General features: G+C 39.6%; 1 protein-coding gene across 1 annotated transcript in view; it reads left to right on the forward strand.

The window, feature by feature from the left end:
- Window positions 1–20,340, forward strand: part of ARFGEF3 (ARFGEF family member 3) — a 2,280,599-nt gene that overhangs the window by 405,012 nt on the left and 1,855,247 nt on the right. The window contains exon 3 of the mRNA XM_044087095.1: window positions 17,620–17,701. Coding sequence (XP_043943030.1) covers window positions 17,620–17,701 — 82 coding nt within the window. The remainder of the gene's footprint in view (window positions 1–17,619; window positions 17,702–20,340) is intronic.

Raw genomic sequence — 20,340 nt, forward strand, 5'->3', positions numbered from 1 at the left:
CCGCAAGCGGACTCAAAGGAATTTTCTTCAGGCAGATTGCAAATGTTGGATGTGTAATGGGGTTGAACGAGGTAATTAGAAACATTTTATGGGAGTGTAATGAGTTGGCATACTTTAAAAAATTCCCTGTAGACTACTGTCAGAAGTACTGGATGAGCAAATTGCTGTAACTAAGGGAGTTGATACAGGATCTGAATTTTCTAGACATAGTAAGGCCTCCTGGAGTTTAATTCTGGTGGCTGCCAAAAAGCAATTACTAGAAAATGGAAATCAAAGGCTAAACCAACCATATGAGAAGTAATAAATATTGAAACAGAGATGGAAGAACTTGAAGTGGGATCTTTTGAAAAGGGTGAACAAATCACATAGAAAAAAATGGGAATTATGCGTGTAATACATGCAGAATAATGTTCTGGGGAAGAATGAGATATAAGGGAAGGCAGGAATTGAATGAGCTATGTAATGTTTGGTTGACCATGACTGTATAGAAGATTATATGTGATGTATAATGTTTGCAACCGGAATATGTCAATATGGTTTGTTTTCATTTATATTAATGTATGATTGCCTATGTCATTCAATAAAGATGCTTTTTGTTTTTTTTAGAAAAGAATGTATTAGTTATTTTCCAAACTGTAATTGTGGTCATGGAGTTATCTTATTTCATGAAGTACTGTGGAAGAAAGTCTGAGACATGCAGAAAGGATGATTTTGCAAAAAAAAAATAATGCCATGGGATGGTAGGTATGGAAATATTTTTTTCTGTCTCTAAAATTTGACGGCTATGATGGCCTGAAGAAAATGCTTTTTTGCAAATATTAAAGAAAAATGTTGCCAACTGAATGAAGAACAAAATGTATTTTGCTAAATGAAAAGCAAGCTTAACAGCCAACAATTTTTAAATGTTTGCTGCACTTTTTATTTCATTAATAATCGTATAAATTTACTATTTTAGGTGTTGTAGCTTAGAATATGATTTTACTGAGAATGCAACATTTCATTTTGTTTCAAAAATTCTTTAGTGTGCATTTTAGGAGTTCCATATACCCTAGGAACCACTCTCCACCAACAAATTGGTAAAGACACAAAGCACTTAGTATTGTATTGTCAAACTACTTCTCAAGTTTGTTACAGCCTTGGGTTTGTTTTCTTCTCAGTGTCCATTGTCACCGTGTACAGTGGTGAATGTTTTATTTTTGTTTCATATACCCTGTTCATGTGGCATTCATAAGTTCTTGTTCAAAATATGGTAGGTTAAGTTGGAAAATGTAGTGATTTACATTCCCCAGATTGAATGTGTAATCGCAGTGCATCTTTTAAGGCATTTCAGTGCAGACATGGTCTATATCATTACTTTATCACTTTATGAAGTATAGTGTAAGACTCTTTTTTGCATAAAAAATAATTTCTGCATAGTAGCTGTGGAAGTAACTCTTTGGAGTTGGAAGTTTCACAGGGACAATGGGATAATTGTGAGGTGTGGCCTCATAGTAGATACTTCACTGAAGATGTGGACAGAAATGGAGATCAGGCTACATGTTCAAGGCAGTTTTGTTGAGACATGTTTATATTTATTCAGCTGCAGTATTCACATAAATTTGGTTGACGTGGGTGCAATAATGCATGTACAAGTTAGTGACTTTAGGGTCTTAGAAATGGGTTTTGGCTGAGGTTGAGTATTGAGGGGTTGGATTTTGTGCTTATTGCCATTACATAGCGGTATTTTTCTGCATGTTTGAGTTTATAATTCTGCCTTAGTTGCACATACACTGGGGTTACACATGCATCTGAAATAACTCAAGCCGTATTGTGTACAACTAGGACACAATTAACTCTGACTCATAGTAAATAGCACTAAATGACTCTCAATGTGTAAATCTAGCCAAAAGTTTTATTCATCTGTTCTTACTGTTAGGGCTTAAGGTTAGTTATTAAATGTTTTTGTAGATTAAGAACTTAAAGTTATGGGATGTGGTACCTTTCCCTAATGTATGCAGCTTCAGTGAGTGTGTCTTTCAATGAAATGTTTTGACTTTTTATGTTTAACAGTTTGGACTCTGTTTATGGCAACTTTGTTCAAATAAATATTTTAGTCTCATATAAATGTTGAGAAATGCCTATACTTTGGCCAGTTATTAAAATCATATTGAAGGAAACTGATGCATGATGGTCAACAAAGTGCATTATCCATTGTGCCAATTAACTATTGAAAAGTGAAAATATAAAAACAATGTACTTTGTAGTAGATAGCCTCAACACTATTTTCTACAAAAATCTAAAGGTTACCAAAAAGTGCCAGTAACCATGGACTTGAGAGCTTTCCTGCCATCTCTATAGCCAGCTTCCTGAATATGGATGGGCATCCTGAGGAAATATAGTAATTGCCTTGTGTTTATTGACATCCAGTTGATTCTCAGACAAACTGATAAAGTATATAAGAACTGTGGCTGTGCAACATCACTGGAATAAGAACTGTGGCTGTGCAACATCACTGGAGGCAAACCTCTCACATCCAAGCACTTATAATATGAGGCTGGTGCCAGAACCATGATTTAAAACTCAATACTAAGGAATGCATAATAGTACCCTTAGGGATGCCTGCTTCCTTAGGGAACAACCTCATTGACAACACCCCCCCTAAGAGTAGACCCAGCACTCTGGGATTTGAGGGACATGTAGACAGTAACCTGGATTTTGACCAACAAGTGTCTAAGGTAGTAAGGAAATCATTCTGTGTTGCTCAAATTATAAGAAATGGTGTGAAATCCAAGTCTGAGGAAGTCATTGTTCTGTTGTAATTAGCCCTCATCAAACCCATCACTGAGTACAACACCCCGTACACTTTGTACCTGACCAGGCACATGCAACAAACCTGAATGTCCACAGAGGTTCCTCACAAATGAATACTGAGGGTAAATAACGTGTCCTGTCATGATGGACTCAAAGCCCTATCCCTGTACTCTGTTTCCTGCAGATTATTAGGGAGTGTTCTATACTGTGCATACAAGGCATCCTTGCATCCTGCTCTGATGGCCCTTTTGTCTATCCACAAAACATAGTATCAGAACTACCCATTCCAGAGACTTAAACCTTGTTTGCAACATAAGTAGGACTTGTTGGAGGGATATGTATGTTTCTCAGAGAATATCCATTCTCTAGAACAGGCTTCATCCAGAGGATGCAGAGCTCTCCTCTAACCATATTCAGTGATGATAAACTGGAACAGTGGATGGGATATCAGAAATTTACCCCTGGTGTGTTAGCTATGTCTCTAATGGACAGAGACAGTCTGCAAATGCTTGACCGCGCTTGCTTTAGCTTACATATAACCATTAAAATATCCCCCTAAAAATAATCTCTAGGGTACCAAAAAGATATTTGGGAAGCTAAGCTTGTAAGAGCACTTTTGGTCATTAACCTAATATATACTTTTGAACCTGTATGTGTAAGTGTGGTGTGTGTGTGTGTGTGTTCGTGGTGATTTTTGGACCACATTTACATTGGCTAATGCACAGGTGAGGCTTGAAGTTTTGTTGGTGTGCATGATTGTACAGGGCATTGTAAGTGTGAGGGATTTGGTTAAACTGATTAAGTGTCATTATTGGTGAGGTAGAAGAAATTAAGTTGTATAATTGTTGAGGTTAGTGCTGTAGAGATGGTGAGTAGGAGGGGAAGGGAATATCTGTATGTGGCTGAGGTGGAATTATGGGAGAAGGGAGAAGAAAGAATTTTTTTTTTTTTTTTACAGAACATTGACTATAGGGGCTAGTGTTTTACAGGGATTACAAACAGTGATGGAATGCAACTGAGCTATTTCTGAAATGTTGTTTGCTATATATGCAGAGCAATGTCCACATTCGGGAAGTAGAAGTAGTAGTCATTGAAAGATAGTTGTATTTTGAGAGACATAAGGTTTGTAACTGTGCATCTTTACAAAAGGGCATGTTCATGCTTAATTAGTGGGTGTGGAGTGTTTAAATCTAATGCTGTGGAAGATGGGTGGGAGGTGGGTCACACAGCCAATACTAGTGGGAACCAATCAAGTCTGTGTAGGCTGTGTAAATAGAACCTGGATGCTGTAACCCCTGTTTGGCAGAACTCTGAATAACTGCTAGGAGAAAATGTATAAAAAAAGGTTTGAATTTATATTAGTACTAAGATAGTCAAGCTTGCCCAGGAGTAATAAGTCCTTTCTGGAAGTTGGCATAAAAAGAGACGAAATGTCATACTGGTCCACTAACAGAAAAAACTGGAACACTGAGTCGGTGTGATAAAAGAGCTTATCTTAGTCCAAAAGTTCAAGTAATGAAAAATCCAGTGTCTGCCCAATGAAAGGCATCACTTTTCCTCTGTGTTCCAATTTTTTCCTCATCTCATTTTGGACTGCCCTGGGGATTGATGTGTACTGTACTTAAATTTGAGGGGTACAAAGACTGAGTTTCTTCTGAACAGGGCATGATAGCATTTGTATTCCCTGATAGCCTCCCAGTTAACCCTATTATTATAGTTGAATGGTTGAAGGGAAGAATTAATGTTGGATGGTTCCTGTGAGACAGGCTGTGTTTGAACAGAGGAACACGGTAAAGGTGTCTTCTTTCCCATTTGTTTGCTTTTTTTCTCTGCCAGTAGTTCTAAATATAAAGGGGGCTTGCAAATTCAAGGATATAAATAGTATGGTAATCAAGAAATGTTAGATTTATTTGCAGTTGATAATATTTTTACTTGAAAAATCCCGAAAATGACATTTCATTGTTGTAGAACATTTTCAGGCAGTTTAAAATCTTTTCAGTATATAAAATTAATGAAGATAAAACAAAGATTTATAACTATAAACTATGGACCCACACATGAATTGGTTCCATAGTATCTAGATTTATAGAGACACAAGATGTAATATTTAGGTGTCCTTATTAAAAAGGGTTCTGCTGTGGCAGCTAAGGCTATGTGGGGAGAGACTAAACAAAAGATAATACAAAAACTGAGAAACTGAAATTACTTTTATGAAAATGAATAGTTACGATACAAAGTCCGTTTAGTTTTATTTACAGGCCAGGCACACTTAATCAACCAGAGGAGAAATTGTGGATTACTATTAAAGAGTTGAAAGAATTTTATTTCCAATGTAATGAAGGCAAGAATTGAGCGGGGTAAGATAATTCTTCCAATAGAACAGTGTGGCTTAGGATCACATAATTTGAATGAATAATTTAGATACACAGTTGAGGCTTATTTACCTAGCACAAGGAGAGGGTTGTAAAACATGTAGAAAGAGATGACGATGAAACAAGGGGTAGTTGAAGAAATACGGAGAGAGTAGGATTTTGGGTGATCCTTAAGGAGAATAACAACTGTACAGCATGCTAGATTTATAAAGTAACAGAAAGCATTCTAAGAACTAAGCCAACACAGGGAGGGATAGAGAAAGGCAATTTTGCCAGTAGGGATGACTTTGAGTAGGAGTATGGAAAATAATCCAGAGGGGCCGGAATTTACTGGGGAAAATGAGCAACAGAGCTAGAGAGGAACGGTAGTAATGTGGGACGAGACCAAGCAGCAGTTTGGACTGCAGATCAGAAACTGCCTTCCCTACCAGGAATTGATATCGGAGTATAGGTAAATAAGAAAGGCATGGGGAGTGCTAAGTAAAAGACCAACTCTGGTAGAGTTTTTAGTTCAGTCTAGAAGAGAAGCATATAAAACATTGGGTACTTTTCCGTTATCGGGGCAACACTTCGAATGAGTGCTTTGAATATTGTATTTGAAGTCCTGTTGTTCTCTCTAAGTAGAAGTCCGTGTATTTCATTTTCACATACATTTCTGTTTCACTCTATTAAGAGGAACAGGAAAATGACAACGTCAATCAACATTTATTCTTAATTGCTGACGCTACGAAGTGCAAGCAGGATGTTACGTTTTCTTATGCTTCCGATGCACACATGTATTGTACAAGACTAAGCATTTCTTGTTGCTGATGTTTTATTGTGCAGGTGTAATACATTCACCTCTATTACCCCTATAACATAATGAGAGACCCTTAATTACCCTTTTTTAACACTAAACCTCCCTCTTTTGTCGAATGCACATAGCCGAAATGCACATGTCAAACTGTGTTTCTTCTTTACGGCATGTAAGATTTTGTATTTTCACAGTTCAGTGGCAGTTGATAACAGGTGCTTGCGTACCACGCTGATTTATAGGTTTTGACAAGTGATAAACTGTTTTTCAGTTCGATGTTAGCAGTTTTGCCTAGAAAAGTTATCTCTAACAGTATATAAACCTGATGCTGAATAACTATGCACTAATATTACACCATTCAGATTTACTTCAATGCAGTGAAAAATTGAGCACTGTCGAGTAATTAAAAAAAAATCATTTACCCCATTCCAATAAATGAAATGCTGTGAAATGAGACCGTACTGAGTGATAAAACACCATCAGTTAGCCATACAATGAATGTAAACACATGGAACAATGAAGCAGGACAAGTAGAAGATGAAATGCACATGCTTTTAGGTACTTGTACTTACTGGCAAGCAACAGTCTTAACATTTAGCAGTCAGTATTAGTAGCCAGTATAAAATCAGCTATTCGGATATTCAGTTGCTTTCAAATACATCACAAATGAAACACGGCCTGTAAGAGACTTAACTGCTCATTTCTTTACACACTTCCATTAAGTAGTATCAAAGTTTGGGTGGTCAGCAGTAAAAGACATGGCAAGAGGAAAACAGTACCATAGTACGGCTGTAGAATTGAGGTTGCATGATAATGTACAGTTTTTCTCTGAAGCGAAAACATTTTAAGACATTCACCGTAACATAAATAGAATTTTGCTGATAACATCCGTATAACAGCAGAAAGCATTCAAAGCTACTAAAAAAAAAAGCACCACCAGAGAAAACTGCAGCCAAGCGGTACACCATTTTTTGCAGGTTATATAGCACTCATTCAAAGTGTTGCCCCGATAACGGAAAAGTGCCAAGCATTGCATGATAACTATATGAATCAGTAAGAGGAGATTGGGTGGAACTGGAAAAGCAGTTTACAAAGGAAAATTGTGAGGTTGACTCTGTGGTTCAGGTATGAAACAATTTCGTGAATGTTGAGGATTTTTGCTTGGCAGTTGTTGCACAGATATTTTATACCCCAAGCAGACTTCAAAAAAATTTCCTCGGTTGGATAGCAAATGCCATAGATGTGATGGGAAAAAGAGATTTTGAGAGTATAATGAATTGACAGATTAAAAAAAATCCTTTTAGATTACCTTTTCAGAAATTTTGTTAGAGCACATAGATATAACTAAGGAAATGTTTTTTCTTATCTGGGACATAGATCTGAATTGCCTAGACGCAGTACGGTATTACTAAATTTAATGCTGTAATTGCTGAAAAATGGAAATCAAAATCTAAACCAACTTTAATTGCATTACTGAATATTGTAAAGTAGACAAATCGGAGGTGGGCTATTAAAAATGGTAATGAGCAAATGAGATAGAAATATATGGAATTTGTGGAACAGTACATGTTGAGTAATGTTCTGGATAAGTGTGAGGTTTAAGGGAAAGAAGGGATTGATCAATTTATGTAATGTTGAGGTGAATGCTAAAAAGAGAACATGTATACTGAATGAAAATAATGAACATGGCACAGTAGTTTGTTTATTAACGTATGTGTACCTGTGTAATTACTTAAATTATGATTTAAAAAAATTAAAAGAAAGCTGTGTTTCTAAGCCCTGTTTTGGAATAATATTGGACTTTGTCTTGGGATAAATTAATTGATTCATACTCTGTTATCAAGCCACGTAGCATGCATTTCCACTGGTAGCATAGAATTCATTATAGAACTGCTAGGGGTGCATCCATTATGAGATGAGTTCGTTTTCATCATTAAAGTTGATACACTTTTGTTCAACCTGCAAGCAGTTTGCAGTCAACTCATCTCTGTAAGTGCTTTGTTATTATTACTATTGCACTGAAAATTGTTTGCTAGCACAAAACAAGCAGGATGGCATAGACTCTCTATTCTGAAAAGCTTAAATCAGAAAGAGGGAAGATTTTAAGTTATTCTGACTGTACTTTTTAAGTTAGATTTATAACATTTCAAAACATTTTAGTGTTGAGGATTGGCTGGGAAGGGATCCAGGCCCAAGACTGTATTGCTTTAATCAGGAGAGTCTTGCCGTACAAAGCTGCTAAGTTGTGATTGGATAATGTGGGTAATAAGCTAAAAAAAAAAAAAAAAAAAAAAAAAACTCTGCTACTTCACAGCAGCATAGTAAGCCGCCATGAAGTTTGGACTGAAAAAAAAAAAAAAGCCCGCCACCATTTTTACGCTGTCTAAATGTGGTTTTGCTGTTTTAATGAGTTTAAAAGAATTGGAAAAAAGGGTACTTGCGTATTATCACAACCAGATTTTTGCGGTTGAGAATTTCGCATCGTTGAATCCAAACAAGCGTATGAAACACTATAAAGTGTTGTTCAAACTCCTTATTGCTGGCAAAAAACCTGTGGACTACCTTCAGGGACAGCAAAACTTACAAAATTCCTATTCCGGTTTTGCGTGCATTACAGACACATGCTTGAATTGCCATCCATGCTCTCCTACTGATGAATGGAAAATTTGAACCATCAGGAACAAAGCCCTCAGACAAAGAAAATGTACACACACGAAGGATGTTTTTAGAAAGTAATACTTTCTTAAACTGTAAACATACTGCACAGTAACCACTGCAATACGAAAGTTCACGTACAGTAATGCTTGCAAAAAGTCAGGGTGGATGATGTTGATTGGTGATTGTGGGTTCCTGATTACATGTAGTAAGAACAGTACGGAAAACCTGTTACCAGCCAATGAAGCACTTCTTGTTGTTTGGGGAATGTAGTAAGTTTTTAATTTGGACCTGAGCATATGTTAACAAATTGTTGAAAACAAAAATTGAAGCAAAACCATTATTCCTGTGTCTATGCCTTTTTATCTGGGGAAAGTGGTCAGCAATTGCAGTGAGTAAGACAGCAGCCCTGACAGTCGAAGCATGTATGCACTTTACTGCCAGCTACATGACATGCTGGTGGCAAAGTGCATACCGAAATAGCAACATTAACTTTGTCATTTTGTAATGTTAACCTTGCCTAAGACAACCTTCATTGTGCAAGAAAACCCATTGTCTAACATTGTCACACCATTAACACTTAGATGTAAACATCTGGAAGCAACCGTTATTGCGAAAATCTGGTTGCGATAATGCGCAAGTACCGAAAAATGTAATGTATGTGTATGCCTGTAACTGACATTCCATTAGCCCTCATTGCTTAAACAGTAAGAAGTATGAATCTCTAATGTGTGAAATTAAGTGATTTACAGGCAAATCAAATTTAGGTCTTATGGTAATTCTATAATCTGATAGGGATCCATATAAAATGTACATACACACGCATTTTATATAAATATATATATATATATATATATATATATATATGGGTCTACTACTAATGCCCGAAACGACGATTCCCCGACGGAAAACTCACCGACGCCAGATGACCGACAGGTAAGTGTACCGACAAGGTGATTTGCCGACAGCGGAAAGACCGACAAGGGAATGTGCGATCGCGACGCGGTAAGTGTGCGATGGTGACGGAGTTAGGAGCGGTCAGGTAAGTGCTCGAGATTGTGGGATGTCGGGTTAGGCTGTGGGAAAGGTGAGTGTGTGTTCGTGTCGGAGGTATGGTTCGGGTAAGGTAAGTGTGTGCTAGTGAGGGACTGTAGTTTAGGGACGGGTTAAGTGAGTTAGGGTTAGGGTGCAGGTAGGTGATGTGTGCGTTAGTGTCGGAGCTTGGGCTAGGGGTGGGTTAAGTGAGTTAGGGTTAGGGTGCAGGTAGGTGAAGTGTGCGTTAGTGTCGGAGCTTGGGCTAGGGGTGGGTTAAGTGAGTTAGGGTTAGGGTGCAGGTAGGTGATGTGTGCGTTAGTGTCGGAGCTTGGGCTAGGGGTGGGTTAAGTGAGTTAGAGTTAGGGTGCAGGTAGGTGAAGTGTGCGTTAGTGTCGGAGCTTGGGCTAGGGGTGGGTTAAGTGAGTTAGGGTTAGGGTGCAGGTAGGTGATGTGTGCGTTAGTGTCGGAGCTTGGGCTAGGGGTGGGTTAAGTGAGTTAGGGTTAGGGTGCAGGTAGGTGAAGTGTGCGATAGTGTCGGACCTTAGGGTTAGGGTTTGGGTCAGGGCTAGTGTGTATGCTATGTAGTGTCGCGTGTTGTTTACGTTCCGTGTGTCGGTGTAATGGTGTTCGGTGTAATGGTGTTCGGTGTTTTGCGTTGTCGGGTTTGTGTGATGTCGGTCATCTGGCGCCGGGAGTTTTCCGTCGGGAATCGTCGTGTCGGTAATTAGTAGTAGACCCATATATATATGTATATATATATATATATATATATATATATATATATTACACAGATAAAATATATATGTTCTTCGTCTACCATTGCTGCAGTCCTGACATATGGGTATTCCGCTGTCCACCATCGGCCCGAATACCAAAGGGCTAGAATCTGGCGTCGGTCATGGCGCTCGAGGCTGACATCAGTATGTGCCAGTACAAATGCGCATGACCGACGCCATACCCTCAGTCTTTCTTGCTGCGTGGTCCTAAGCAGAAGCAGTGTTTGCAAGTGCCGTTCGGCTTTCTGGAATTGTCGGTTTTCGAGTTTCAGACCGGAGACCAAGCTGGGCTAAGTACCCGTTAGACACTTTTGTCTTTTTCTTGCCTCAGTATTACCGGCTGTCAGAAAAAGTTAATAACTGTATTTCTTGTGGGAAACAGATTCCTCATAGGGATTACCATTTACTCTGTATTCCTTGTTTGGGCCTGAGCACGGCGTTGTTGGGTGTCGCTTTTGTGCTGCCTTTGATGAGCGCACTATTACACGTCGCTTGGACTGTGCTAGGCTAGTGTTTGGTAAACGGTGCAATTTTAACATGCCGTCGGATTCTCCGCCCAGTTCGGCTAAAACACGCAAGGAGTAATCCTTTGCGGTCCAAACAAGATGAGTCCATTGCGGACGCCGGTTCGGTAGAGCCACCGACTACTTCAACGGCTCCTTCTGACAGTTTAGCGGAGTCTCAAGGGGAGCCTTTGCTACTTCAGGAAGTGGCTTCTCCTGTTGTAGGCCAGGCTGAAGGGGCTTCTCATGTGTCGGTGGTTCCCTCCCCACAGAGTTTCTAGGCCTCCCCTTCTCATAGTAAAAGCCTTTCTAAATCTAATTCTGCCCCTGCTGGTGTCTGTCCACAGGGTCCAGCTCCTAGAAAGCACATGTTAACGGTGGCGGAGGATTTGATTACTTTAATTAGGGGTTCTATGCCTCCCCCTGAGAAAAGGCCCAGGGTAGAGCCAGGGATAGAGGGTCTGGATCAGTCTTCCAATGACCCTGATTCTTCTGTGGAAGAGCTCCAGGATTTCCCTCCCTACTCTGATTCAGAGGCTGAGGATTCTACTCCCTCTGCGTCCCCTCCTGAAGATTTTTCTTTTTCTGAAACCTTGCATTCCATGAGGGAGCATTTTAAATGGGAAGGCCAGGATTATTCTGATTCTCGTAAAAGGCTTAGAGAATTCTTGTTTTGCCTCAGCATAGGCCTTTGGCTATTCCCCCTGTATTGGATGTTGTTCAGGATGTATTTTCTGAGGCTTCTCTTAACCCTGACTCTTTGCCTCCTGCCCCTGCTAAACCAGATAGATACTGCAGGGTACCGGAAGCTCACTAGTATTTATACAAGAGTCCTAGGGCTGACCCAGACACCATTACTCAAGGCCCCAAGGGTGTCAGGGCTGCTGTGGTTAGGAATCCAGTTCCTTTGGACATGGATGCTAGAGCTCTGGATAGGTGGGGTAAGAAGTTGTATACCTCTTCCACTTTAGCTATGAGTGCTTTACATTGTCAAAATTATTTGCTGGGCCAATTGAAATGTAAAGTTGATGCTTTATCTGAAGGTATTGAATGTAAAGAGCTTCAGGATTTAGTGCATGTTTCAGACCAAGTTGGTAAGCATTCTTTGCAATGTGGTTTTGATGCTTTACAGGCTTCTTCCAGGGTGGCTGCTACTAGTTTAGTTCTTCGCAGGCATGCCTGGTTAAAAGTTCAGACGTTGTCAGAGCATGTTAAGGCTCGGATTATGGATGCTCCTTTGCAGTCTGATGTTCTTTTGGCCCTCCGGTTGAATCAGTTTTGAAATAATGGAGGAAAACGCTAAGTCTATGCAGACAGTTAAGGATTGTTTACAGGTTCAGCCCCCTAAGTTCAGTAGGAATTGGCCTACTAAAGGGTGGTCTTTTCCCTCTTCAGATTATCAGTCTAGGGGCAGGTCTAGGCGAGGTAGGGGTAGAGCTTCCTCTCAGGGCCCTGCTACTCCTGGGACTTTGGGTTCTTTTACCCCTTCTGCTGGGGAGAGCAGGGGTCAGTCCTTTCGGAAACAAACTCAATGACCTGCGTCTTCAGCTGTCGGACTCTGCCGTGCTGGCAGCTCCTCTAGGAGGAAAACTGGGACTTTTTGCAAAGTATTGGCATTTGGTTACCCAGGACAATGGGTGTTGGACATTGTAAATCGAGGCTACAAATTTTATTTCCACACTTTCCCTCCTTTCAAAGGTATGCCTGATGTGCCTCAAAAAAAAAAAAAAAAAAAATTTTTCCTCTGCTTCAGTGGAGGGCAATACAGGAAGTACCTTCTGCTGAAAGAGGCACAGGGTTTTATTCCCGTCTTTTCTTAGTGCCAAAAAAAGTAAATACTTGGAGACCAATTCTGGATTTGTCCATTCTAAACACCTTTTTGGAAATTCCAAAGTTCAAGATGTTAACGTTGCAGCAGTTGCTGCCTATGCTGGGCAGGGCTCATTGGATGGTAACTCTGGATCTCACAGAGGCCTATCTTCACATTCCTATCGGGCCCAGTTCCAGGAAGTTCCTGAGATTTCGGAATGGGAATTTGCATTATCAGTTCTCTGCATTGCCCTTTGGCTTGTCTACTGCGCCCAGGGTATTCACAAAAGTCCTGGCTCCAGTAATTGCTTTTTTCAGACTACAAGGAATTCAAATTTATCCTTATCTGGACGACTGTTTGTTTCTGGCTCAAGGCAAGCGAGAACTTCTTCAACATCTTCACTATGTAATGACAGTTTTAAGATGCCTAGGGTATTCTGTGAATGAAATAAAGTCCAGTCTAGTACCCTCACAAGAGATGTGTTTTCTGGGTGTGAGACTGAATACAGCAACCCAGATGGCATTTCTTACCCTGGACAAACAAAGACATCTTCATCAATACTTCCAACAGCTTTCAGTAATGTCCAGGCTGACTGCAAGGACAGTCCTTCAAGCCTTAGGGTTCATGGCATCTTGTATTCTAGTGCTTCCCAATGCCAAACTGCATATGAGGAAGTTACAATGGTATCTCAAAAGCGTGTGGACTCAACACAGCCACGATTTGGACACTGTCATTCAGATTCTCCCTTGCATACAAAAAGAATTTCTGTGGTGGGCTCAGGAATGTCACCTAAACAAGGGACTCTCTGTGACCCAGCCAGAGGCATGTCAGATATTAACGACAGACGCCTCGGAGTCGGCCTGGGGAGCTCATCTCGAAGGAAAATGGATTCAAGACCTTTGGCCCCCAGAGCTACTTCATTTGCATATCAACATGAAAGAGATGCTGGCAGTTCAATTTGCTTTGGAAGCATTCAAGAGCCTACTTCAATCAGGACTGGTGTTGATTCGAACAGACAACACAACAGTCATGTGGTACATCAACAAGCAAGGGGGAACCCATTCTTATCCATTGTGCAGACAAGCAATGCTAGTATGGGAAACTGCTTTAAAACTGCACATCACTCTTCGAGCACAGTTTCTGCCAGGAGCACAAAATTCTTTAGCAGATGTTCTGAGCAGACATATTGTGGATCCTCGCGAATGGAAGTTGGATCATCAGGTGTTTCTGCAGTTGGCCATGGCTTGGGGAACTCCAGACATAGATCTGTTCGCTTCTCCTCTGACTTATCAACTGCCACAGTTTTGCACAAGGCTATTTCATCCAAAAGCCTGGAAAATAGATGCACTATCCTTCAGCTGGAGAAACCTGCACGTGTATGCCTTTCCTCCTTTGCCTCTTCTTCCAAAGGTATTGTTGAAAGTCAGGAGGGAAATGCCTCGCATGATTCTGATAGCACCAGATTGGCCTCGACGACATTGGTACCCTCTCTTAAGGAGTTTAATTCATGGGACACCTTGGCCATTACCACAGTTTCCTCACTTATTGACTCAGGAGGACAATCATTTTCTCAATATCAGGGTGCAATCTCTTTACCTGACAGCCTGGAGAATTCAGTTTTGAAGAAGGAAGGCCTGCAGCTTCCACAACAAGTTTTGGATGTTCTTTTGGAAGCCGGGCGTCCTACTACTCGGAAAGTTTATGCTGATAAATGGAAGAGATTTTTTCTTTGGAGTGCAGCTCACGGCTTTGATGTTAAATTGCCTAACTTGAGTTGTATTTTGCAATATTTGACTGTTTTGTTAGACAAGGGATTGTCTTTCTCTTCTGTTAAAGTGCATGCTGCAGCTATTTCTGCTCACTATGAATGTGACCCTCCTTTGTTTTCTCGTCCATTGGTTAAACAGTTTCTTAGAGGGGCAAGGAATATAAGACCCCCGAGAAGAGCTCCCACTCCAGCCTGGGTTCTTAATTTTGTTTTGGAGAAGCTGACTCTGCCTCCATTTGCACCTGCAGCTACAGCTGAGTTGAAGTTGTTGTCTTAGAAGACTGCTTTTTTGTTGGCTGTTACTTCTACTCGAAGGGTCTCTGAATTACAGGCCCTCATGGCAGTAGAACCATTTCTGATTTTTCACAAGGACAGAGTTTCCTTACGTACTAATCCTACTTTTATGCCTAAAGTAATTTCATATGTGGCACTGAACCAATCTATACATTTGCCTACTTTTCTGCTGACCCCCAAAATAAAGGGTGAAAGTTTTGCATTCTTTGGATGTGCATAGGCATTTAAGATATTATTTGAGCAGAACCACAGAGTTCAGAAGATCTCAACAGTTGTTTGTTTCTTTTGCTTTGACTTCACAAGGGAAAGCTGTTTCAAAACACACTATCTCCAAGTGGATTGGCCATTGTATTGCTTTTTGTTATTCTCATCATGGGAAAGATGTTCCTGCTGGGATCAGGCCTCACTCTACTAGGGCTACGGCCACCTCTACTGCTTTTTTGAGAGGGGTAGCTGCTAAGGACATTTTGGAGGCAGCTACTTGGAGTTCTGTACATACATATACTGAGCATTATCATTTACCTCTTTATTCTAGGTCTAGGGCTGGGTTTGCCACTGCTATTCTACAGGGCATGTTAGCAGCTCCTAATTCTATTTAGTTGGCCATCCTCCCTGTTTTCCGTTGCTCTGGGATTCTACCCATATGTCAGGACTGCAGCAATGGTAGACTAAGAACATAGTACAGTTTTGTACCTACCATAAATGTAGATGTTCGAGGATATCCATTGCTGCAGTCCAAGTTTCCCTCCCTCCTACCCCCTTATTTAGGTTTGGGTTTTGGGTGGTGTTTTTTGCATTCTGACGTCTGAGGCAAGAAAGACTGAGGGTATGGCGTCGGTCATGCGCATTTGTACTGGCACATACTGATGTCAGCCTCGAGCGCCATGACCGACGCCAGATTCTAGCCCTTTGGTATTCGGGCCGATGGTGGACAGCGGAATACCCATATGTCAGGACTGCAGCAATGGATATCCTCGAACATCTACATTTATGGTAGGTACAAAACTGTACTTTTTTCTAGTTGGGCTACCAGCATAGGTTGGGGTGTGGGAGTAAACCAGAGATCCACTTGGAAACCCATGTGAACTTGAGGGCAAGACTTGCAAATTCCATGCACAGGGTACCCCCACCTGAGAATAAAACCCAGGGTTTCAATCTTTGTGAGGAAGCATCACTAATGCTGCAATACCATGTTACTTTTCATGCATAATTATTTTGTGTAAATGAGGTTTTTTTGCTTTTGTCTGTTTGGGAACACTGTTTATTCTCATACCATAGAAGTATTGCACAGTTCTGATCTTATAATTCTTTATTGACTTTTAAAATTATTTGAAATTGTTTTATTTCTCCTCTAATCTCTGCTTATCTGTTCATGTTAACTGCATGCAGTTTTAAGCTGTCTGTAGTTGTCTGTTTGTCATTTGTTCACTGGGTTAGTCCAACTAGGCTAGTGGCCTTTTTTTCAGGAGAGAACCAATGTAGTATTTATATTACAAGGGGAATTTTGGCCAGGGTATCAGGGAACTTCTACTGTTATTAATAGGTACTGTGGAATCTTTTATATGCACCTGAGCTACTACCAACTCATGCAGATGAGACCTCACTTTGACATCACTTCTAAAATGATGGCACACGCAGGAGTCCAGCACACCCCCTTATGATATACTGCTGTGTCAGCAGTAGTGTGGGAAAAGACTCCACAGCCTCCTTCACCAAAGGCTAGGGGTGCTTCCTGTTGAGCTACTGATAGTTTTTGGTGATATTTTCGATTGACGTGAAATTATTGCTGTTGACTTTTAAAAATTTTGCATTGATGTTTTATTTTTGGTTCACTGAATACTTCTGGTTTGACAAGTAAATAAACTGTAATGCCATGATCCTTTCTCGTAATTAGACTCCCATTATCGTTCTGTTACAAGAACTGTACTTTTCACTTGCATCCGTAAGGAAATATCAAGTAACCTCAGATCTCGATATTACAGTTGAAACTTGCTGCTCTGAAGGGAAACTACTGAAAATCTGTTTTATCTACTTTCCTTAATGATGTTTATGAGGTATACTGTATGCATTTGCTTTTTTTTTTTTTTACTAACTGTATGAATGCATTTATACATATATTTTTTTACCTTCAACATTACGTAACTTAGATTGTATTCGCATTGCTTATGGAGCTTTTCTCCCCGGGCCCTCACTGAAAATGGGCTCGTTCTGGCCCAGTGGACTTCCCCGGTAATCAAACTGGAAATAAATAAATAAAATGTTTTCTGTGGTACTAGGGCACTTTTGATAGCAGATTACTTTGGTATTCTAGCATGTTTTGGAGAGCTATGTTTCCATTATGTAAATAATTTATGTTCTTTAACTCAGAGTTCCTAAGCAACAAGTGCTAACTCCTTCAAAACATCTTGCATCAGTAAGGAAATTATAACCGACAGATTGAAATCAGCACTATTTCCCACTTTTAAATATTTGGATCACCTTAATAGCAATTTATAATTTAAAATGTACAAGTTCAGATATTCAAACATAATCAGTACCCATCTGATTTAAAAACTGAGGTCTCTTGTTCATTCCATTTCACATTCATAACTATTGTATTCTACATCTGCTCAGTAAGATCACATTGACATGTAGGCTCTTTTGCAAAGTTTCTCACGTTTTGCTTTATAATCTGCACAATATTAGGTGTTATCGGTGTTGTGCTTGAATCTGTACGTATTTAAAGGCACTGCATATTAATTCTTCATATTCCAAGTTTACCCCTTTTGACCTCTGTTATTTACATTTAAGTCATCATTAATTTTGTTTTCTTTTATATTTTAGGGAGAGGTGTCTAACTCCTCTACAACTGGCTTTGGAATCGAAGAATTTAAAACTGGCTCAACATGCATTAGCAGGGATGCAGGTTTGAATTTTTTTGGCTCTTTTATGCATATTTATGAGGCTCACATTCCAGTAACTGTACTAATAACTGTTATCGATAGTGACCTTGCTTCTGTCACAATGGCTAGTCCTTGCAGCTCATGCTGTAGTCACCGTCGTTCTTGTCATGACATAATTATAAAAAAATGACCACATGTTGAATGCCTACCTTAAAACATACATACTGTTTGTACGTTGTTACTGTACTGTGTACAACTGTGTGTATTCTTTAGTCTGTGTATAATTGACTGTCTGTGTCTTGCACCACGAGATATGGGTCATTGCTGGTAAGGGTCTGTCAACCAATCCACGTATCCGGTTATCAAACTGAAGTCAATAGGAAAATAAGTTGTAGATGATGCATCATTTATGCACATTCTTTGTTTGACAATGTTTGTCAATGAAATGGGATGCTTTCACTTTAAGGAAAACAAACTAGAGACAAAACAGAGTATAAGATTTTAGAACATATTATGTTTAAGCAAAAATCTAAAGAAAAGTACCACAAATGTACACCTGGTTTGTCCAGTATGAAGAACACAGATGAAAAAAGCATAACTATATGTGCATTTGTTGGCAGTCTACAATAGCGTTATCTGAAAATAAGTTTAGTTTAACAGGAAACCTGGCTTCCTTTTATTTGTCCTTATTATTTTTGAAAGCATAATGACTTGTTAGGAGAAAGTTGATTCAGTCTTTATATGCTCATTGCTTGAGAACATCCAACAACTTGTTAGATATCTTTCCATGCATAAGTGATCCGCTTCCTGCTGCTCTCATCCAGGCACACTGGGAATGATAAGGTCTTATCTACTTCACTGTATGGTAGCTAATCACTTGTATGATTGAATAAGTGGTTTAATAGTGCATTTTTAGAAGCAGAGAAAGTTATGTGTATTCTATTATGAATTTGTAAACAGGTGTAGAGCAATGATCCCATTGGACCCATTTCAGTCTCATCCCAAGGATGTATGTATGTATGTATATATGAGAAGATATTTTAAACTAAAGCACTGCTATTGATTCTCTGCTGGGTGAGAAAGTAAACCTGTATTTTTTTTTTTTTGTCTGACTGATGTAGCGTTCTGTTTTAGTAGATCCATTTTGTTTTCTGTTTAAAGAAATCTGCTTGGCCTGGTGTTTTTTGTTCTTTGTGAGAGATGGATATTTAAATTATCTAGGCTGCAAATTTCACGTTTTTTCATGGGTTAGATCGTCTCTTGAGTAATACTTAAATACATAGTGAAATTCTGGGCCTTTGTCTTTGTCTGAAAAGATTTCAAGCCTGCATAAACTGTAGCACTGCTGGTGATTCTCTGCTAGGTTTTCCCACCCAGCGTAACATTTGTTGATCTGCTTTTTAAACTTTGTGATTTTAAACTGTCCACCCCTACTGTAAATTGAGCTTAATGCCCTTTTTAAGTGCAACCTGGATAACTGGATGGGAAATAGAAAATGCATACCTGGGATTCCACCTGTGTCCCTGCCGGACAGGGGCATCGGTTGCTGACTTGTATAAACATGGGCTAAACTCTTGGCTAGGCTTAAGGGCTTCAGGGCTAATAGCCTAGTGACTTCCTATGATAAGCTCTTCCCTTTCTACTCTGCTATTGATGTTTTAAATTACTTATTTGCCTTTCCTTGTGCTTATATTGAAAAAAGTTCATTTTGTCTCTGTTCTACTGATTTACTTGATCTGAATTCATTATTTAGGTAACTGTTGGATAAATTAGTGTATTTTTACAATCTAGCAAGCACTTCTTTGTACATCAAGAAATCAGTTGATTTTCCGTCTAGTGCACTGGGATGTAGCCTGTTATGTTTAGATTGGGAAAACGCTTGAGATTTCTGCATGTAGTCTTATTGGCTGGGGGGGCTTATTAATCAGCTTATCTTGCTTTTAGTGTCATAAATTCTGTACAACTGAGTGGCTCTTGACTCATTTATACAAAGCAAAGTACTTTTCGTTGAATGATTACACTTTTAGAAGCTTTTTGAAGTACACTGCTGTATCCATAGCTTTAATTTTGTTTGTAGTAGCATTTTGTATATTTTAAGTTTGTTTGTGGTAGCATTTCACTCTAGACACTCCTTTGCTGTGCTTTTACATTAGGACGCCTGGTTTATTCATCTAGTGGCAGTAGGTGTTTACTTGGTCTATCTGAGCTGGGAAGCGCACAAAATGGCTTTTTCCACTTCTCTTGTATGCTATGGCTGTACTTCAGCAGTTTAAAAAAAAGTGTACTATATGCTGCTGCTTTGCACTGTATTACATTATATCTGTTAGTTGTAGGTAGTTTGTGTGGTCTTGTTACACTTGGGCTCCAAACCAGCTATTCTATATTAAGAAGCTGTTTTTCTGCACCCTTGTCGCAGAAGTGTACTGATCTAACTTGTCTGAGTTGGGATTGCTGGTGGAAGGCTTATTGTGTGCTTTCCTGATTTGTAATTAGCTTGAAACTTGTTTCACTTTGTTCATATTTAAGCCTCGCATTTGCTTGGTGCTGCTCTTCATGCACTGGCAGTTAACAGTGCCCTGTATATACACAAAAGCTTAGAAGCTCAGTTTTTTCCTAAACAGCTGTCGGTGAAGCCCTTCCAAGCTTCTCTGCTGGTCTAGGA

The sequence above is a fragment of the Protopterus annectens genome, chromosome 1.part1 (assembly GCF_019279795.1).
Source record: "Protopterus annectens isolate FY-2018-M chromosome 1.part1, PAN1.0, whole genome shotgun sequence".
NCBI classification, from domain to species: domain Eukaryota; kingdom Metazoa; phylum Chordata; order Ceratodontiformes; family Protopteridae; genus Protopterus; species Protopterus annectens.